General features: G+C 36.6%; 1 protein-coding gene and 1 non-coding gene across 2 annotated transcripts in view; both read left to right on the plus strand.

The window, feature by feature from the left end:
* ATP11C (ATPase phospholipid transporting 11C) overlaps positions 1-22,273 on the plus strand; it is a 157,704-nt gene extending 135,431 nt beyond the window's left edge. Inside the window, exons 24-30 of the mRNA XM_040999964.1 lie at positions 776-903; positions 5,023-5,158; positions 7,254-7,319; positions 10,036-10,139; positions 13,143-13,296; positions 19,376-19,480; positions 22,213-22,273. Coding sequence (XP_040855898.1) covers positions 776-903; positions 5,023-5,158; positions 7,254-7,319; positions 10,036-10,139; positions 13,143-13,296; positions 19,376-19,477 — 690 coding nt within the window. The 3' untranslated portion in view covers positions 19,478-19,480; positions 22,213-22,273. The remainder of the gene's footprint in view (positions 1-775; positions 904-5,022; positions 5,159-7,253; positions 7,320-10,035; positions 10,140-13,142; positions 13,297-19,375; positions 19,481-22,212) is intronic.
* On the plus strand, positions 15,106-15,293 carry LOC121169607. The gene has a single exon (XR_005885897.1). It is a non-coding gene; the product is annotated as a U2 spliceosomal RNA (small nuclear RNA).
* Positions 22,274-22,993: the final 720 nt, after the last annotated feature.

Consider the following 22,993-nt stretch of genomic DNA (forward strand, 5'->3'; position numbering starts at 1 on the left):
GTCTCAGGAAGAGAGTGTTAGAAAAGATTTACCGTAAAATTTGAACCTGTAAAATATTAACCAAAATATGTAAATATTAAGAAAAACGCTGTGACTCATGCCTATATTCAGTTTAAGGATTCCTATCTTGTTATTTTTATTTAGTGTTTGCTGAAGAAGCTGCACAATAGCTGAATGTTTTAGCTATAGAAAAATATTTTGAAAAACTATGAAATATCTGTTAGAAATGCAGCCTATAACATATGAATTAAATCTAGTTAAAGGTGAGGGCATGTTAATATGAAGCATCACAATTTGGTAGTTTCTATAACTCCAGGTAGAGTGACTTTAGTTAAAAAGTTTTATTTACTATTACAAAAAGCATAAAAGGAAACTCTTTTACATTACCTAGTGATTTTTCTCAATACATAAGTGCCATCTTTTTAAGTTCATTTTATTTTTGATAATGTTTACATAGTTGAGAGGGATGTATGCCCATGTGTACCACTGATTAGGGTGGGGAGGGCCAAGGGATGGAGGAGAGTGGATGAGACAGTTGCCTCCAATCAACTTTTTTCTTCCTATATCTGAGGAAAGTAGGGAGAGGAGAGAAGGCTGCTCCCAGCAGCCCAACCACATCAATACCTGGAAATGGGGGACAGCCACCTGATATCCCAGGACCCCGAATGTGGAGCATGTTCCGAGGGTACTATTTAAGTGGTTTTGATAGTTCTGAGATGCCGTCTTACAGATGAATGTTTTGACACATCTGTTTCTTTTCTATTTGTCATTTCAGCCCCTGTATGATGCTGCTTACCTTACAATGTACAATATCTGCTTCACTTCTCTGCCCATTCTGGCTTACAGTCTACTGGAACAACACATCAACATTGATACTCTGACCTCAGACCCCCGGTTGTACATGTAAGATGAACATTTGGTTAAAACACCCTCAGAGATTGAAAGGAGATTCATTTAACAAGACTAGAGAAGTGCCAGAGTCCAGCTACAGCTGAGTTCGAAACTCGCGAAGGGTGCATGGATGAGGCACAAAGAAAGAGAGAGAGAGAGATGGACCACTACAATTCCACGATCATCGTGGACAATGCACAAAAGCTGTCTGCTTTATTTATACAGAACGAGTCAAACTCTGGCTCATACTTTTTACATCATGGTCAAGTGGGTGTTTCTGAGGATAATTCTGCCCTTTGTTTCACCTTAAAGCTGGATGCTATCCATCCTGACCCTATGGTCAGGAAGTTCTCAGTAGATGGTACATGTCAATCAGTAACACATTCCTACTACAATCCTCATTCTACAGCTTAGTCTTGAATCAGTTAAGGGAGGAAATGCATCACAGAAGGAAGGAAGTAAAGATCAAAGAAAGAGGGAAAGAATAGATTCCCACTACACCTGGGGTAACACCCTTGATTAGCATATGGTCAGTGGTGGAAACAGCAATAATAAAAGGCTCTTTGGCTAAAACGGTATCAACAACATCAATTTCCAAGCTCACGTTGGTAATAAACATTAGCTCCACAGAGGCAGACAGTGCCTAAATAGATTACAGAATTCTAAGGGGCATTGTCCAGTGTCCATGCAAAGGAAGGTGGAGCTGTGTTCAGGTGGTTTCCCTGCCATACAGCAGGAAATTCCTTGCAGCCCTGCCTGCAATGGAACAGTTCTCTTCACACCTTGCTGTCTTCCACTCCCATCACATGGACCCCAGCAGAGAAGTTACAGATCTGCCTACCTCATTTGATTATTTACTTCTACTATGATTTTTTTGTTAGCTACTGAAACCAGGGCATTCAACAAAAAATGGACATATTTCCTAGTTGCAGATTCGTGCATTTGGATGTGTGTGAAACATTTAGTTCAGGGTCACTGATTTTTTAAAGATTGATTAGTTTATGTGAAGGGCAGAATGTGAGTAGGGGAGAGATTGTCCTTCAACTGAATCACTTCCAAAATTGCCACGGTAGTAGAGAATGGGCCAGGCCAAAGCCAGGAGCTTCATCAGACTCTCCCTTGTGGGTGACGGGGTCATGCACTTGAGTCATCTTCCTTTTCGTTCCCATCCATACTAGCAGAGAGCTAGGTTGGAGTGGACAATCAGGGCTTGAACTGGTGATCACATGGGATGCAAGCATTGCAGGCCATGGCCCAACCTATTGTACCAGAATGCTGAACCTAAGCCACCAATTTCTAAAACTTCAACCTAAGGTGTTATGGTGCTCTAAAAGAAGATATATTTAACCATAAAAAGAAGTATGTGTCAAGATATTTCCTAGTTTAGAATGCTGTTTCCTATCTGTAGTGAGTTGAACTGATGGATGATTGTCTCTTCTCTATTTTGCCTGTACTTGAAACATCAGTGGTTCCCAGAACCACTGTATCCATTTTATGTCGTTGGGAAATGGATGGCTTTCCTCTATGAATGGAAGAATTGGCTGTAACCATAATGGCTTAACCTGTGGTTTACTTAGATTTTTACAAGCTAACCCTAAAGCAAAGGATAAATATGTTAATTTACAGTAGTACATATGCACTGCTAAATAAGGTATATTGGTATATTTGAGGCTGGCATTGTGATGGCAACAGGTTAAGCCACAGGTGGTATATCATATGAATACCAGTTCAGAGCCAAGATCTTCTATGTCCAATCCAGCTCCTTGCTAATGTGTGGGAAATCAGTAGAAGATATAACCTTTTTTTTTTTTTTTTGATGCTTAGTAGGTCCTTTATTCCAGCAGGGTAGGAACGGAAAACTGGAAGGGAAATGTCGCCTGCTGTGGTGGCAGGATGGGGGCTGCCAGGGCAGGGGAAGGGGACTAGATGGAGGAGGACGTGGAGAGCCAGGTAAAAAATGAAGGCAAGAGAGCGTGGGGGAAGAAGGGAGGAACTGTGGGCCAGCCCCAGGGACTGGAGATGATCTCAAGATATAACCTTAATACTTGGGCTCTGCCACCCAGATGGAGTTCTAGACTCCTAGCTTGTGGCCTGGCTCGTGCCCCAGCCATTGCAGCCATTTGAGGAGTAATTCAGTCTCTCTATTGCCCACCTTCTGTCTGTGTCTGTCTCTCCTCTTCTATATAATTTTGCCTTTCAGATAAATAAATAAACTATTTTTAAAAGACATAATAAAGGATACCAAATACAATAGAGTTCTCTGGTTTATTTAAAATGAAAATGCACAGATTTAGGCGATTTCTATAACCAGCAAGATGCCCCTACCTCTGCCATTATTTTCACAGAATGTAATGTAGCTCTCAGAGATGGCCTGTAAGGAAAGAAGCCTCATCCTGCTTCTGTCTTCTCTCCCCAACCCAGGTCAGGATCTTTCAAAAGCCCCATTAGCTGGAGGATCTTTAGAGAGGTTCCGTTCTACTGCTTTAGGAACTGTGACTTGGTGGCAGTAGGGAGAGCTTATTTCTGAGAACCAGCCACCTCATTCTCCTGTCATTTTTCTAAGATAAAAATGAAATCAGCATGTGAGAGACATGTTTGTATACCCATGCAGCTCAAGTAGCATTCCATAGTGCTATATGTGTAACATTTTCTTTTTCTGGTCGTCAGTTGATAGACATGCTGGATTGATTCCTTATCTTAGCTATCATGAATTGAGTTGCTATAAACAGCGGTGTACAGATAACTCTTGTCATGCTGACATCATTTCATTTGGATCTATTACCAGGAGTGGAATGTCTGGTTCATATGTCATATCAATTTTTAGATCTCTGAGGAATTATCCTCCATAATGGTTATATTAGTTTACATTCCCATGAATAGTGGATTAGGGTACCCTTTTCCCCAAATCCTTGACATTTATTGTGTTTTGGTTTTTGCTTAATATGCTTTTTAATATTCTGATTCATGTGTGCTGCTTTTGACAGATTTAAACTTTTAACCTATCTACATGCCGTGTTCCAAAGTATCAATATACAACTTCAAATATGCAATTTGACTCAATGAGAAACGTAAAGAGCCCCCAAAGAGCTGATTAAACGAAATGTCTTAATAATTGGAAGGCTTCACTGGGCATATGTGCTTTAAAGTCAAATCAATTTAGGCTTTATATTAGCTCTGTCTCTGAGTAAACTTTAGTGAGCTATTAATCCTAGTGGTTCTCAAATTGTCATTCGTATTAGAACCACTTCAGAGCTTTAAAAATGTCATGATGCCCAGGTTACACTTGTGTCAATTAAATATGAGGAAGGATGAGAACAAGGCACAGTTTTTTTTTTTAAAGATTTATTAATTTATTGGAAAGTCAGATATACAGAGTGGAGGAGAGACAGAGAGGAAGATCTTCTGTCCGATGATTCACTACCCAAGTGAGCGCAATGGCTGATGCTATGCCGATCCGAAGCCAGGAGCCAGGAACTTCTTCCGGGTATCCTACACGGCTGCAGGGTCCCAAGGCTTTGGGCAGTCCTCGACTGCTTTCCCAGGCCACAAGCAGGGATCTGGATGGGGAGTGGAGCTGCTGGGATTAGAACCGGCGCCCATATGGGACCTTAGTGTGTTCAAAGGGAGACTTTAGCCGCTAGGCCATGCCGCTGGGCCCTGTTTCATTAACTCTTAAAAGCTGTGATATTTGTGAGTTACATTGTGATGTTTCAATAAATGTTTATAATATATACTCACCAAATCATGTTACATAGCATTTTCCTCTCCTTGAGGTTGCTTTATGAGGAGGCTTTAGAGGGATGTCAGATCATGGACACCAAAACACAGAAAAAAATACATCCCTAGTGTTACTGCATTACAGTGACCACAGTTCACAGTAATGTATATTTCCTGAGAAAATTTAATTGTAGAAGCATTTTATAATATAATGCTTAAACCAAGATTGGTTTGGCTTTGACTAAGTCTGGTCCTTTACCAAAAATAGTTTCAGTCCATCAGAGTAACCCCTCTTCCTGATTAAAAAGTCGAATCTCATGTCCACCCTGGTATTTCACTATCTCTTTAAATGAACATCCTACAGAGACTAATTATCCTGTTTTTTTTTTTTTTATTTCTACCATTTCTCAATAGGAAAATTACTGGTAATGCCATGCTACAATTGGGACCCTTCTTATATTGGACATTTCTGGCTGCCTTTGAAGGAACAGTATTCTTCTTTGGAACTTACTTTCTTTTTCAAACTGCGTCCCTGGAAGAAAATGGAAAGGTAAAAAGAACATGTCATTATATCGTTGAGTTTTATAAAAAGCATGGGTGATCTTTTTTTCCATAAACATTGGATCTGTCTTACATATAGTCTTTTTTTTTTCCTTTAATTTTATTTTTCATAATGTTTACATAGTTGATCAGGGTATGAAGGATCAAAGTCCAGGGAAAAGGGGGTATAGTCTTGCTGCATTATTATTTAGTCTTACAACTTCTTTAGAGGTGCTGAAATAAGAAATCATTTTCTGAGTAGCTAACTAGATAGTTGATATACAAACCTCCTGAAAGTTTTGGCTGTTATTTTTACTAGTTAAACAGAGATCTTAGTATTTCAGATTTTGGTCCCATATATTTTGATATGAGAAAGGCTTTTTTTTTTTTAAGTCTGCCTCGACTCAATTCTTTCTACTAGTGGCCTTTCCTGCTTGGAATTAAGAGGATAGCTGCCTTATCTTTGAGATGTTTGACCAATAGATGAAGAGAGGAATTCTTTTCACTCCTCCTTCCCTTCCACATGTAAGCATAGCCTTCTCCAGAAAAGCTGCGTCGGGTTTGCCAGTGACTTCCTATCATTCATTCTATCGATCAACAGTTGCATTAGGATGCTCTAGGACTAGCTGTACCCTAGGAGAGAATTACTCCTAGAAGATAAGTGAGACTTTTTTGCTGCAGTCACACATGGAAAACCGAACACAGCCTTGCATGCTGCTTTTCACTATGTTTTGCTTTCCCATTTCTGGGATTCCACTTTTATGATCATCCATTCTTTACAATCGTAACATGAAGCAAAGCTAAGGTTCACAAAGAATTTGCTGAGTATATTGTCTACATCTGGAACCTATACAACTAAAGTATTAAAGTAATGATAGGAGCAGTGAATTTAAATGATAATTTCGACTTAGGTACTACAGTCAAAACCTCTCTAATTTGGACTAAGAGATATCCATTTAACATGAACATATGAAAATTAGTAACTACAAAGTAATTCAAAACTTTACAGTTGATACATGTAGCACTTGTCAAGAAGAATGTTCTGCTTTCAAGTTCTTGGGAAAGCTCCATCAGTAAAACAACATTATAATTCGTGATTTCTCTGGTCCCTTCAGCTTTATGACCCATTCTGTGATTTTTCACTATTTTATCTTTATTTCTCACATAAATGATATATAGGTGGGTACTTATTAAAAAGACTCTGCTCCAGTATGGGTGGATACACTCCTGTAGTCCTACTGTTTTGATTCATTTGCTCAGCAAACTTTCCATGTGGCATGTAAGAGGCACTGACCTAACCTCTGTCCAGTTCATTGTCTGTTCTGAGTTCATAAAGTCCAAATTAATAAGGTTTTACTGTATATGTCACCATCCTTCTAAATGTTTGCTAAAATCACATGAAGTATGGGAGCTACTAGCAGCAACTAGACATGACACCCATGTATGACTTAATTGAATCTTTTTTTGCTTCTATTAACCTTAATTTTTTTGTTTTTATTTTTTCAAAATCTTTTACATCTCATTTTCTGTTTTAATGCTGTGCATTCAGATCTTGACAGCGTTTGGTAAGCATATGTGCCATTCATTGCCATCCTCTTGGATTTATACATGGTATCTGCTTTTCTTTGATGTGCACATGCTAACAGCTGTGGTATTTATAACCAAGTTACAATTACTTTTAAAAAATGTGAGTCTTCGAAAATAATTGCTAATCTGAGAACTTTGGGTATATATTATTATTTTTAAAAGTCAATAACTCTTAGAGATAACTCACATGATCTGTTTTAATGAACCTTGTTAGTGGATTAGGTTTCCCCCTGCTCCTGCTGCCCTCATCAGACCAGTGTAGTGCCTCTTCAGTACTCCATAGAGTAGTGGAAATCAGTCCTATGAACCATAGTGCTGGTGTGCCTGTTCATGAAAATTCAGAGTCACAGGAAAGCCTATCATTGTGACATGGTTTTATTCATCAACTACTATCCCCCAATCAACTTATTAAAAAAAAATCTTTTGCAACTACATGCACAGTTAAACTTGGCTCAGTTGTGTTTTTTTTCTAAACAATCATATATTCATGATACATGTAATTGTTAAATGTTTTTCAGGTGTATGGAAACTGGACTTTTGGAACCATTGTTTTTACAGTCTTAGTGTTCACTGTAACCCTGAAGGTTAGATTTTCATTTATACAAATGTTTAATACCATTTTTAAATATTTCTGGTCTTATCCTAATGTATAAATTTTTCCTCCTAATCTTTGTTATTGAAGCCTTTGTCTGAATGCTTACTTGAAAATATGTGTGATGGTAGGGATTTCACATGTTATTCACTATTTTAGTGTTTGTTTATCCTTTCTAATTTGTTTTATTTTGCGATTCAGTCACTGTACTTACACTGGAAATCCAACCTTTTTTAATGCATTATATAAGTGGCATATAAACAGGCAGTGAATGAGAGAGTGTGTGTGTGTGTATGTATATATACAATTTTAAGTACTTTAATCTTTTTTTTTAATTACATATCTATATAAAAATTCAAGGCCCCAAAAGAATTTGGGTACTTGCCACAGCTAAATGGGTATCAATGATCCAGATTCATGTACAAAAGTCATTATCATTGTCATGTAGCCATGAAGTAATTGTAGGAAGCCTTATGAAATGTTACCCTTGTGGCCCATAATTTGGGATTCTTTTACAATTGTGATCATAATCAACTTTTTTTTCACTTCAATAATAAACACTACACATGGAGTCCAAATATGAGTACCTTCGAAAGAATTCATTCTGACATGTAATGCTAACCAGACTTATTGTCAGACACCTCTCTAAAAATTTTCCCTTTAGATGTTTAGTCCTAGATAATTTTTCATACCAAATAGAGTTTACACTGTGTTTTTGTTATTCATGTACTATTTCAGAAATTGTTTAAGATTGAAAGGGACATGTTACAGTTAATCTCAGCTTAGACACGTACTAGTACTGTTCTTCGCCAGATGCCTTCGTTTCTCTGCCTCACTTGTTTCTCTCTCCATAAAAATGGAAGTAAAAGTAGCACCTAGAATTTTTGCAATGACTCAGTTAATAAATACATGTAAACCATTTAGAATGGTGTCTGGCACGTAGAATGTAGTCATGAGAATAAATGATAGTTGTTAGCTATTTGTTATTTTACAAACTCATGATTAGAAACGGAAGCCTCCATTTGTTTCCCTTCACCTTGTCTCCCACCCCTGGTTTTTTTGCAAATGACTCCTTTATAGTCAGCCTTACTCTAACCTTGAAACATCTCAGAAATGTACTTCCTTCTGTTTGAATTAGTTTTAGTGTGACATTTTGCATAGCCACCCAGAAGGTGAGAATTCAAGACTAATCTGCATGAACAGTGTTATCAGCATCCTGTTTATGAATGAGAAAATGTAACAAAGAGCTGAGGACTATGGTATCCCACTTGAAATAGCAAAACTGATGCACCAACTGCTTGCTCTCTTAACAAATAAGTGTTCTGGGGCCCGACATAATAGCCTAGTGACTAAAGTCCTCACTTTGCATGTGCTGGGATCCCATATGGGCACTGTTTCCTGTCCCAACTGCTTTACTTCCCATCCAGCTCCCTGCTTGTGGCCTGGGAAAGTCAAGGACAGCCCAAAGCCTTGGGACCCTGTACCCATGTGGGAGACCCAGAAGGAGCTCCTTGCTCCTGGCTTCGGATTCATTCAGCTCTGGCTGTTTCAGTCACTAGTAGAAACAAGTTCACTCCCTCCCTCTGTCTCTTCTCTCTGTAAAATCTAACTTTCTAGTAAGAATAAATAAATCTTTAAAGAAAAAAGAAAGAAGTGCTCTAAGCTTTATCCCATATGACTCAGTAGTTTTAAGGAAACAGAGCAGAGCATAGTGTTTTGAGGTCACTTTTGAAAACTCCCCGTGACACAATATGAAAACATGGTCAATTCAAAAGGAAACACGAAGAGATTAAAGCCTAAGGCAGCAAGTGCTGGCATTATGGTTAAATCACCCCTGTGATGCCCGTGTCTCATGAGCACCTGTTCAAGTCTCAGTTGCTCCACTTCTGATCCAGCTGCCTGATAATGCACCTGGGAAAACTGAAGATAATCCAGGTTTTGGGACCGTGCTTTCCAGTGTGGAGTTCCTGTCTCCAGCTTTGTCCTGGCCCAGCTCCAACAGGCTTCTCTATTTGAGGAATGAACCCACAGATGGAAGATCTCTCTTTTTTTTTTTTTTCCTAACTCTGCCTTTTAAGTATTTTTTCTAAAAATCTATGGCAACTGAAGGTTTTATTAATGTAGTGGAATAAATACAAGTTCTCCAGTTGGAAAGACACAATGCACTGTCAGAACTGTTACCATCGCTGTATGATGCTAGATGTGGAGAGCTAGTTACCTTTACATTTTGTGACTCTGTCTGTCATTTCTGAACCTTCATGACCCCTTTGTGTAGTTTATCTACTCTTGCTAACTACCACCGCCCTATCCTACTTTTTTTCAGCATGCCTGCCTATTCTAGGCCTTTTCCTTTTGCTCTTATCTTCCTGAGTGCCACTCCCTGTGATCTTGGAGCTCCAGGCTTATGGATGCTGCTGTTACTTTTTGCATTATGCATGTTTCACTTACCGAGGCATCTGCAAACCCCCTAACTGTTGGCTTCTTGGGTTGCCTGTGATCTGGAGTTTAGAAGCTGTAGGGCAGAACTCTATTTTCTCACCCTAGCTGTTTGGAAAATCTGAATTCTGTTTCTCTTTTAGTTCTACCAGATTCTTGGCCCAAGCTACCTTCTGCCATAGCTGTATTTTGTACAAGTTATCAGATACTATAGTGTGTAACTTGGTACAAGTTTTACCTCTTACAGAATATGTTGTGTTATATCTTTTCAGCTTGCCTTGGATACTCGATTCTGGACATGGATAAATCACTTTGTGATCTGGGGTTCTTTAGCCTTTTATGTATTTTTCTCATTCTTCTGGGGAGGAATTATTTGGTAAGCAGCTATATTTTTGTGAAGGAATGTGTAAGTAACAAATGTATGTGTCTGTATATTGTTTATGTTAACATTCCTTATACTATTTTAAAGTATTGATTATGTGAGATGGTGAGTTTTTAATGTTAATGGACCAAATGTTACTTATTGCCAGTAACACTGTTAGTTTCAGGTAAGATTTCAAATGCAAATTTTAGACTATAAGAGTTACTCAAAAGACCTACCTTTAATAGTCCCTGTTAAATATTTCTATTTGAAGGCTTAGAAATATCTCTCTATTAATTGACATTAATCTGTAGTATGACCGTGTGATTTCCAGAAATATATACTATATTTTGCCCTACTTAAAAAAATGCCTAGTCCAGTGAGGGACACATAAGCTCAGATTTACATATGCTCTCCTTGTTTTGTTTCTAAATGTCTAAGTTAATTTCATTAGTCAGTGGCTTCCCATGATGGTGATGCCAGCATCAAAGATCGTGTGTAGTAGTCTATGGAGCAAGATTCTAGAAGTGCAGATTTTCACTGCTTTAAGAAAAATCTTACATACAGAACATTTTACTGCAGAGATATGAAGGTCCTGTTTATTTTCCCTTGGATACTCAATTAGAAAAAAAACTTTTTACAATTTTGAAAAGCCTTTTTGTAGTAGTTTTAAGGACATGCCACCTCCAAAAGTATAATTGCAGTATATATTTGATACATATAGGTAATAAGTAAGAACAATGAAGCTGAAGGGGATCTCTGTGTGCTTTAATACAATACAAATAAATCAGAGTTGACTAATTAAATATAATATGGAATGATATTTCCACTCAGAATACTATAATTCTGTGAATCTATGTAATCAACATCTTAATTAATGCCAAATTTCCACAAAAATAAAATGTTTCTAATAAAATAATTTCTTTCCATAGTCTATTCTCTGTTAATTAAGATCAATTTTTTAAATGATTAAGACTTTGTCACATCTGTTTCTAGTCGTAACAGTGATTACTAAAAATGAAAAACAAAACAATAGTTTCCTCTTACCCACTGGTCCACTTTCCATGGTTTCAGTTAATTCTAGTCAACTATGGTCCAAAAATATTAAATGGAAAATTCCAGATATTGAAAAAAAGCACCAAATTTTAAATTGAGTTTTCTTTGGCTCACTCCAGTCTGTCCTGGATGTGACTCATCTGTTTGTCCAGCATATACATACTATCTATGCTACCTGCCTGTTAGGCACTGAGGGGCTGTGCCTGTTATCAGTTCAGGTGTTAGAGCATCACAGAGTTTTATGTTAAGGTAACCCTTCTTTTACTTAATAATGATCCCAAAGCACAAAAGTAGTGATGCTTCAAACTTCATTATATTTGTTCTATTTTATTATCAGTTACTGTTAATCTCCACAGTGACTCGTTTATAAATCAAACCTATGTCTAAAAGAAAAGCATAATCTACTTTGGGTTTAGCATACAATAAAGTTTCATGGCACCAGCTTGGAGTGTTGCTACAAACTGAGAGAACTACAGTATTATAGTAAACCCATATTTTTTAACTTTGATGCCTGATGGACTGTCTTTAAGTAGAGCTACCTCAGGTGAGCTGCTACATGAGTATAAACTTATAAAGCAAGCAGCAAAATGTAACTAGAAATCATGAAAAACTTCAACTTAATGCTAGTTCAAATGGTGTTTCTGTGCATGTTATGCTGGAGCCTTTGAGACACACACCCCTCTTTTGGGATCGGCGGTGAGAATGATTATGTCTGAACTCATAGTCAAAAAAGGAGTAATAGCTTTTGGTCTTCACTGCCTTCCTACAAAATTTCAAAGATACCATCAAAATTTTTAAAAATCTGGCAATATTAAGCACATGATTTTTAGATACAGTACAAATGAATACCCTTTGATTACTTGTCGGTTTTCAATGTGATCCTTGTAATATACCTTCTAAGTAGTTCAGTTAACTACCTAGAAAGTCAAGGTACTCTTCAGAAATATAAAGGGGTTGAGCTCTGCAAAAGCCTTTTCTGTGTGACAGATTTTTTCCTAGAAAATTATTTAATAAAGTCCCCATGAGTTTCTCTACCTCAATGTTCCTTCTTTTATTGTACAATCTCATCTTCACAGGCTTGAATATCTCATGTTGCTTGAGGGTACATAAACACTGATTTTGGGATAAAAACAACTTGGTCTTCATTTTACCTGATCTAATAAAAGGAACTAAGTAGTCATTGGTCTAGAGACTTAATGCTAAAATAGTGGAATGTAAATCTTGGAGTGTTCGCTTTCTCTTTGCCAGCTTAAGATAGAGTAAATCGGTGAGGCTTTCTGTGGTTTAGTTCAAATGGGAAGAGAAAATGGCTGTATGCTTCTCAATGGCCTCTAATTATAATGGACAACTGGCAATGGACTGAGTGAATTTTCCTAGACTTCTGGATTCCAAGGCTTAATGTCCTATCAACCTTTTTGACACATAGTTACTCAGTATGTTAAAATGGTAGATTCCTTCCTTTTCAGAGGGAAGAAATGCTCTACAATCCCCCTTTTAAAAATATTTCTATAAAGTTTATGGAAGAGAGTGCTGTAAAAAAGTGTCTTATAAAACTGTAAATATGGAATACAAATCCATTCTCGTGTTAATAAAAATAAGCTGAAGGAATAAAATGCTTACCAGGATAAAAATTAACCACCTTTTCTCTTGAATACCTTTAAAGCTCTGGTATTTTCTCATGGTCTTAAATATTCATCAGTTGGCAGCTTTAGAGTTGATTATCTGATGGTTTTCATATCAGAAGCATTCCATTATCTTTTTCCCTTTTGATTATCATTCCTTTTATTTCCAAACAGTTCATAAATTAGATTTGTTTACTACTTTTGGCACACTCTAGAGAAAATTATTTTTATTACTGTAAGGAAGATTATTTTTAGCTACAAAAGACAGTTCCCATTAATCTCTGTTCCACACAACAGAAACTGATTTGTTTTTCCATCATGTATTTTGTTTCCACTGCAGGCCTTTTCTCAAACAACAAAGAATGTATTTCGTATTTGCCCAAATGCTGTCTTCCGTAACCACGTGGTTGGCCATAATTCTTCTAATATTTATCAGCCTTTTCCCTGAGATTCTCCTGATAGTATTAAAGAATGTAAAAAGAAGAAGTGCTAGGGTAAGAACTAAGTTTGTATTGTGATCTGATTTTTTTGAAGAGGCTTCAATGTCTGCCATGAACTAAAAATCGTATTTAGAGAATTGCATTAGTTACAGCATGTTAAAACCCTCCTTACAGGTTCATCACTTAATTTCCTCTTCTGCATAAAAAGTATAGTAAAAACTTCGTTATCCAATGCAGGTGGTAAGTAAATTCCTCAAAAGTGTTCTATGTGATCTTTAGAAATCCATATGGAGTATCACATGTGCTCCATATGGACTCATAAAAGGAAAAAAAAAAGAGTTTATTTTTGTATTTAGCTTAGAATTTTTACATCAGGAATTTCCACACCAACATTTCACCTTTTACCTTAGAAATTTTCCAGTGGGCTGTATGCAGATTTTTTTTTTATTGGTAATCTCAATTTGCCTTTTTAAACCATCCCCCTTTCTTTAATTATAGTGCTGCTTAATCTCTGTGTTGCTTCTAGCCCTGTCTGTCCAGCAGTATATCTAAACCAAAGAGAATTCTCTGGATGTGGTTTCTACATCCTAACCCTCTGAACACACTTGTAAAAAAAAATCAAGTCTGTTTAATGTGTGTGTTTTTATTTTTATCTACCAAATCATGAATTGCCTATAGAAAGCAGACGTTTCCCTCTGTTACATTATCTGATATGGTTAGAATATTTCTGAAAAACCTTTAAAGTGAAAGGAATAGATTAACCTGGAAAATGAAACTTATGGATAATTTTGACCAGTGGTTTGATTAAATATATCATATTGCTGCCAACATTAGCTCATTTGACTAACCAGAACTCTTTCTGTTATATTAACACCAACCAAATCTTAGTAGCGCCTCCATGGCTGCATTTTCAGGAAATACTCTAAGCTATGACCACCTGACTGACTTTCTCAAACTTGCCACAGACCAGGTGTAACTCGATGAAAGGTTTACCTCTTAAATTGATGAGTGGTTGTTACACAGATATGATGGTCTGAACTGGTTCAAGTAAGAAACTTTGCAATGATTGGAAGTATAAATGAAAAGCTTCATGTTACAAGTTACTCATAACAGCAACGAAACTGACAGTGGCATAAACTATATTGGTTCTTGATATAAGGCCAATCAGTGTATATTTAGGTAGTTAGAATTGTTCTGGATCCCAAAACTTCTTAATACCTTAAGAGCTGGGCACAATAGTTTTAACCTAAGACTGCCTTTTTTTTCTTTTTTAAACTTTTTAATTCTTTCCAGCCTCTGACTAACTCCTTCCGTCTGGGCTTTTGGTTTTCAGTTAGAAAATCAACTTTTAATTGTCTGGAAAAAAGTAGCATTTATACCTCAGTATCTGTTGTACAGCAATAAAACATATTGATACAAAAGGTTGCTCACTGCAAGAATAGCTCAAGTGGCAATGCTACACTCAGAAATATCTTGTATTCATAACAAAGAATTTGGAAAGAGTCTTTTTAGTTGCTCTTCCATTCTCCTTGTTTAGGAGTATACTTTTGGCTGCTCCCAAATGTTTTTCTTAATTTTAATAATGAGGATCATATTAAATAATGGCCTACACCCAACTTTATGCTCCAAAAATGACACAAAATTTTCAGAAATCAAAACCTTCGGACATGTCATTTTCTTCCATAGGTTTCCTATACTTTAAAAATTATATATTGGCTGAAAATGATTTTTTTACATAGACCACTGAATGGAGAGAAGATGATTTAGGACCTTTTATTTCTGTAAAAACAACAGATTTTAAATTTCTGTTCAAAGTAAGTGTGGAGCATAGGGATTGCAACCATCTTTACTTAGCAACAGAGAATCGCTTCTTGGCCTTTTGGCCAAGATCAAGTGTAGCAACAGAGAATGTTGTCAGTAAATCGGAGTGAAATTTTTCTTGGATTATGTCCATGTTAGGAGGAATTCTGGTGTCTGTGCTGTACCTTGGCATGCTAATGTGCTAGAAGAGCCAACAAAATTTCCATGTCATTTTCTTTCATTCATTCATTCATTCATTCATTCATTCATTCATTCCTACCCTAATCAAACCAGTAAACATTTGTTGAACCACCTACTGATGAACATCTCTTTACATCAGGTGTCTGAAAGGCAAGATAGTTTCTCAGACTACGGGATTTTGAGAGTTGCCAATGAGGCAAAATATTATGGGCACTCCACAGAGCCACCTCTCTTTTGTGCATAGTGCATGTGAATGCATAAGCACCAACTGAACCAAGGCAGCGACAGATACTCTGATAAGTTACATCCTCTTGCAGAAGGCCACATTTGGATATATCAAGAAGGCAAAGGTCAACTTCTAGTAAAGTTTTATTTTATTGGAAAAACAGAGCTGCAGAGGAGAAAGCCAGCTTCCGTCCACTGGTTCACTCCCCATTTAGGCATAACAGGCGGGGCTAGATGAGGCCAACACCAGAAGTGTAGAACTCTGTCCAAGTCTCCCATGTGAGTGCCAGGGGTCCTCGCCCTTGGGCCAGCTTTCACTGCTTTCCTAGCTTTGTTACAGTGCTGGATCAGAAATGGAACAGCCAGTACTCAAAGCAATACTTACAGGATGCTGGTATCACAGGCAGCAGCTTAACTCTGCCCCATAACTGTGGCCCCAACATATAGTCTTTATACTTAATGACTAACAGTCTGACACTCTGGATAACTTCCTTGCTCAGTATTGAAAAGGTATTGTCCTCACTGTAAAAAAAACAGTATTTTTTATTTCTGGGTCTGTCTCATACTCTTACAAACTGCATAATGCAATAGTGTATGGGGCCTTATCTAGAATAGAATATTTTAATGACTTCAGCCAGTAGGCATCTTGGAACACTGTACACAGCCAAATGCCTATGGCAGGTAGCCTGCCTGTGCTAGCCTCACATCATTCTGTTTTGAGAAGAAGGCTTAGCAGTGGATATTAAAATGTCTCTGTGGCATTTGAGGAAGACACTAAGCCATTTATATTTAATAATTAGACGAGCAACCTTGTACTGAATTCTGTTCAGTTTAGTGTGCATGACCTGAAGGCCTACTATAGGATTGCTTCTCTTTTAGGTGTTAGTCATTCAGAAAGAATCAGATTTGGCTCCAGCTCACAAGGAGCTCTCACCTCTAGTTGAGTTATAGAGGGTACTCATACAGAACATTTCTGTAAGCAGGTATGAAATAAAGTAGAATTAATTATATGGCTCAATATACACAACTAAACTGTTTAAAGATTTGAATCACTACATCCCAAAGCCTCCAGTAAAAAGCTAATATGGTGGCTTCCACCACAGATGGGTGTTGGAATAGTTATTATAAAGATTGCTGCGTCTTCAAGACGAGATTTCTCGGTTGTTTAATAAAAGGTTGTATTTAAGCTCCATTTCCCTCAGCTGAGTTTTCAACAATCATATTTAATCTAGTAACCTATATTAAGGACCATAGTGCCTTTCTATGGTTTATAAAGTGATGAAGCTGCATAGTGACCAGTTGCTGACTGTGTAATGACACTGTTCTGGAGCACTGAGCAGTGGAACAACAGGTTAACATTTTCGAATGTTTCAATGTTTAGAGATATACCTAGCATGGACTATTACAGAAAAGGAAGAATTGTCCGTTATATAGGCAACTCTTTCAGATTGGGAGACAGGGAAAGGAACTGTCATTTGAACAAAATTTTCAAGGAAAATATTTTAGAAATTTTGGAGAATACAATTCAGTAGTATAATAATGGTAGTAGTGATTACTATTACAAAACTTAATAATATTGTGTGCAACACTGAGTTCACATGGCAATTTCCCAGCGAACTGTATTAAACAAAAATAAAATCAAATCTTAACGTTGTGGCTGTTGAGATGTGCCTTTATCCATTGAGCTCTTTAATGTACTGCTAGCTGAGCTGGTATCAAACTCTGGAGGACTATAAAGGGACATGGAAGTTTCATACTGTTGTAAATCATTATCTCCAAGACTCTGCACCTGTCTCCCACTAATTGCTGGTTCTATCAATTGTGTTACTGCGTTATACTCTTTTTGTGCTTTCTACTGTTTTCTGTAGTTTCATTTTTCCCTTTTGTCTCTTTATAACATAGCTTTAACACCTATTCTAGTAACCCTGAAAGCTTCTGCTTCATGTAAATGCTTATCTCTGATGGTTAGTGACAAGTTTTTGATCATACCAAAGTTTGCTGACAAGCTGCAGTCTTACATAGACTTGTATATTAAACCCAAGGGAGGGGGACTTTTGTCATGTTAACCTTGTCACCAGGTTTTTGCCCACAAACTAGGAGTTAACACCAGGCTTTTTTTTCCTCAGAAACTATTCATTTGTTTAGCTTTATCAACCTGGTAATTTGCATGTTACCAATATGTCACCATTTTTATTCAGCTAATGTCTAATATAAATAAGAAAATACAGTTATATCAAAACATGAATAAATTGAAATATTTATCTTTTTGAAATTTTATTACTCTACTTTGGATACATATATGTTTTTAGTTGGTTTCTTTTTCTAGCCCTAATTTAATTAGCAAGTAGATAATATCAGCAATTTTGATTGGCAGAGTTCAGCTTATCACCAAAGCCGACCACTCACCTTCTGTTTTCATTGAGCAATGCCAAAACCAAATTTTAAAGCTACCTGTAATTTCAGGATTGGAACAAGGGGAGAAAATCGTCTGTTAGGTATTCTAGTTAAACTTTGCCAATTTTGAAATCTTTGGGGCTTTTAAAAGAAAAATTTTGCCTACCTTCCTATAGAGGTCTTTGTGATTAGGGGAAAGCACATCAAATTATGTTAGAACAAAGGAAGATGAACATTGACCCAGAGGCAAATAAGACTGTGGTATCTCCAAATGCTTTTTCATTGTTGCTTTTGACTAGACTTTTTACCCAGAACTGTCCAAGAGTGGCCAGTCTGTTCATAGTGTACTTTGCAGTTAGTAAGTCTAGTTGCTTCAACATAAATGTTGATTATTGGTGGAATCTAGACATAGCTCTCTGACCAAACCATTTTAAGGAAATGTCACTTAGTGATTTAAAGATTAGAGATAAGCATCATTTTAATAAAGAAGCATATTTTAAAATTGCTAGTTATTTTATTCACATTTCCATTTTCAACATTATTTTAAATTGATTTGGAGAAATAGTAGTTGGCACGTATGATAGACTATTCTGAACTCTAATCTACTTTTACTTTAGGAAATGATGTCTTCAAAACTAACATGTTTCTACTTCAAATTCTCAAGGTTTCTTTTTAAATGTCTTACATTTGAGAGAATATTTACTTTTTTTTTTTTGGTTTCTGCATTTCTCTCTCTTCTACTGCAATTTTCCACCTTTTGTGCAATTGTGAACAAGGTAACGAAACGCCTCCCTTCCTCAGGAACATCTACTATCTTCATGCTTTCTCAAACTTCCAGCAATCACAGTTTCTCTTGGAGTGAATAAGGTGATTTCCTTTCTTAATGTACCAACTTGCTTGCTTTCTCATTTGCCTGGCAGCATTTTCTTATGAAAAAAATACCTCTCATTACTCATTTTTTATTCTTTTTATTGATTCTTGAGTATTTTTGTCATTTTATTTTAATCATTTGTTCATCTTCCAAATTGTCATACTGAAAGGAAGTAATATTCGAAAACTGGGACTGTAAGTCTGTGGTGTCATTGACTCAAGTTGTGCAGTAGGTGCCATGCCATAGTCTGTTCACCAGGGCCAGGAGTGTTTTACACATATTTCCCTTTATCCAGTGCACTCGCAGCACCAGCACTATTCTCAGAGGTGTTCACCAAAAGGATGGTAAGGTTCACTGTCAAACCATACTGACTCATCTCGCCATATAACCTACCAGTGCCATTTCAGAAACCCAAGTTTGCTACAAATTACTGCCAATTGACGTCTGTGAAAACAATAGGAGACTTTCTTAGGCCTTTAAATGTATTCGTGTGAATGTTATGCATTTGCTATATAGTGTAACCATTTGTACTTTTGGCCAGAAAAGAAGTCTATAGGAAATGATTTTCCTTCTACATTTTTTATTGCCAGGTAGGTTAAGCAATCTTCAAATGCTTTAAGTATCTTTGCCTCACTGTTACAGAGAAATCTGAGCTGTAGAAGGGCATCTGACTCATTATCCACCAGACCTTCAGTCAGACCTCTTCTTTTACGAACATTCTCAGACGAATCTAATATATTGTAACAGGTACCTAGTGTTAAACAAGTGGGCTGGCTTTAAAGAAACAGATTAACAGCATTATAAGAAAAATGAAAATATCACTCTAAATTTTCTCTGCTGTTGGTGTGGTGAACTTTATACTATTCTTGCAAAAATATAAAGATGCATTACTTGGAATATGAAGAAAAAGATCTTTAAAATTTGCTAAGTCCCCAAATGAAAGTTTAGACATTTTTCAGAGATGAATGATAATTTTTATCTTTAAGGGGCAAGTTGTTACGTCAGTACCATCATGTGAAAATACTTCTTGATATTAATCAGGAAGTGCAACTTCGATTTATAAAAATCCTTTGCAAAATTGAAAATAAATATTCCAAAATTGCATCTGTATAATACCAAGTCAGTTTAGCATTGCATGTTTTTCTGGAAATTTTGTGAAAATAATCAAATGTGTCTGTATCTTCATGTGCTGTGTCTGTGTGTTTGCAGGTATACATTTAATGTCCTTGTAAATGTGTGGTCCCCAAATACATATTAATGAATCAGTCTACTCTAATCCTAACTTTTTATTGTCAAGTTTTATTCAAGCTAAATGTCTCAACTTCCAGAGGTAAAATCTTTCCTAGTCATTCAGGGGGATGCATGGCTTAATGACTTTTTAAAAAACTTCTTAATGTTTCTAAAATTAGGTAAATTTATTTTATAATTTACTTTTTTATATGGCCCCCCAAAAATATCTGTTCTGAATTGATATGCCACAGATGAATGCTTGGACTCAGAATGACTCTTGTGTGAATTCTATGTTCCCCACTATGGTGGCCCTTGCCAGTTCAGACCTTTTATCTGTCCTGGGGAGTTCAGAGTATTCCCTAAACAAAGCTCACTGGTTGTCAGCTAGAAGCCACTCTGTAGCTTTCACAGAGGGCTGTCTTTCTTGTACACAAGAAAAGTAATGATCATCATCACTTTGAAGCTAACCATTTGAGTCTACCTCGTAGGCCCATTTTATCATCAACTGTCAACTCCTCCCAACAAAGAATTTAACTAATGGATTAGACCAGTTGGCTCTATCTCCTGTAGTCCCTGAAACCAGAATCTACAGAGTTATTTTGGAAGCCAACTTTCTGAAGCATCTTTTTTTGTTACAGTCAGCTTCTTTTTACCTGTTTTTGAACAACTTCATTCTATTTTTCATTAGTAATGAATCTGCTTTACAGTAACCTTCAAAGTCTTTGATCCTTTGTCCCAGATTGCCTTGTCCTAAACCATGTGATGCATTTCAGTTGTTAACTTTGTATCCCCCTGGATTGCTTTCTTTAGCTTGGTCTGTAGTTTGGGAGTCGGTACTAGCAGCAGACACTGCTCATGCTTTTGGCCTCTCCAGGACCTTAGATCCTACAGTGGCTGACATAGAATCAAGGAAGATTTTTAAACTCAATTACTTTATTTTTAGTGTAATTACTTTTTCCAGGAGTTAGCAACTGAATTTCTTCCTTGTTATATAGGACACATGTTACTTTCACACATTGTGTGTGACTAGCAATCTTATTTTGGTTTGAGCTGTCACAACCCTGTAAAGCTATCAAAAGACCTAATAGTGATTTCTGGGGAATTCGGCAACATAAATAGAAATACAAGCTATTTTAATTGGCTTATGATCCAACCATGGCAACTAAGGTATTCGTGAGTGGGAAGAAAATAGCAGCCTTTAAGGCCTTCCCTTTTCAAGTTCTAACAGTTGAGTTTTAATGTGTAAAGTCAGTGTTGGGCTCCATCCCTTGACATATAACTTTGATTTCTCAACATAGTTGAATCACACTTGGTGATTAGTTTGTCTTTCATACATTTGATGATGTTTAACAGACAGACTGGAATCCAGAAATATTTTCAGAGAAATTTCTATACAGTTCCTTTTCCAAAGGTAACTGTGTATGTACTTATAAGCGCTGGGATCCTGTAGAGGTGCCGGTTTGTGTCCTGGCTGCTCCACTTCCCATCAAACTCCCTGTGTATGGCCTGGGAAAGTAACCTCCTGACTCCTAGCTTTGGATCGGCTCAACTCCGGCCATTGCAGCCATTTGGGGGAAGTGAACCAACAGATGAAAGATCTTTCTCTGTTTCTCCTTTTCAGTCTGTCTTTCCAATAAAAATTAATCAGTCTTTTAAAAAAGGAAAAACTGAGTAAATTGACCTATTAAAAAGAAAAATTACTTGTATAGGGAAATAGTTCTTTCTGTAAAGGTAGAATGTTTTCATAGTAATCTTCCAAAACTGAATATATCATCAAACTCTTTCAAAAATAATGCACAACCCAGAAAAAGTAACCCATTGATTCATTCAACATTTCCTGTGCATCTGCTGATAATCCAGACAGCATAATAGGTACTCTAGATAGAAAGATAAATAAAGTATCACTGTCGTCAAAGAGCTTCCAGCCTAGAGGAAGGGATTATAATGAACTAAACCTTTGCTGTGGTAGATCATCTCGGTGGAAAAAAGCATTAGGAGAATCCTGGAGTAGTCCAAAAGCAGAAAGCAAGCCTGAGTCTATTCAGCTGATAAATGATGAAACGATTCCAATCTGGTTATTGTCACTTTTTTTCTCCCTTGCATGTGAATAAAACTTGGCATTTTGTTAAGACAGTTGCTTTACTCATAACAAAATTTACTACTTGATTTATTTTTAAAAATGCTAAACAGATGGTTTCACATATTTACTAAAATAAACCTTTTAACTCTGTATATTTTGAATTTTTCAGAATCCGAATCTTGAGCTGCCTATGTTATTGTCCTACAAGCATATTGACAGTGGTTACAGCTGAAAAAGCAAGCGTGAAGAAGCAACTACAAAAAAAGTTATCATCTCAGGATACTCCATATGCAACAAACTAAACCACTTTCTTATGTCTAGGGTTCAGATTAAATGTCCATTAAAATGCCAAATGACTTTTAAGCATTTATCATTATAATAAGCAGCCGTTACAGCCAGAGCTCTACATTAAGAATTACATGAAAGTCAAAAGCAAGAACACTTAGATTTCTGCCTTTAGATAAAATAGTATAACTACCAAATGGGTGCTTCTTTAACCCATTGACTTTGTGAATGGATTTAATTACCGTAGACTAAAGTAGAAGTCATGTAATGGGAATGAGTAGATTTTGCTAATACAGTATTACATTTTTTTGCATTGCAGAAAATACAGGCCATTTGTATCACATTTCTCATTCCTTCTGAATGATTATCTTAAACTATTGTTTTTTCAAACATACAAAGGAATACTTGAAAATATAGAACTAAATGGTATCGATGCATCAGACAGAATAGTTAGTTCATCTTTTCTGTTAACCTACATTCTGATTGTGTCTTGGTATTACATACTTGCCAAAAAATACCATGAACACATAAATGGAAAGTGTTAACTTTGGATATTGTTGTGGGAACAGAAAAAATGGTTTATTTGTTTTTAATCTTTTTAAATTAAGCCCCACTTATGGGTATAAGGATACTAGACTTCAAAATAAATCAATACAACATTTCAA

Source organism: Ochotona curzoniae, unplaced genomic scaffold (genome assembly GCF_017591425.1).
Source record: "Ochotona curzoniae isolate NIBS_2020 unplaced genomic scaffold, NIBS_Ocur_1.0 scaffold_1852, whole genome shotgun sequence".
Taxonomy (NCBI): Eukaryota; Metazoa; Chordata; class Mammalia; order Lagomorpha; family Ochotonidae; genus Ochotona; species Ochotona curzoniae.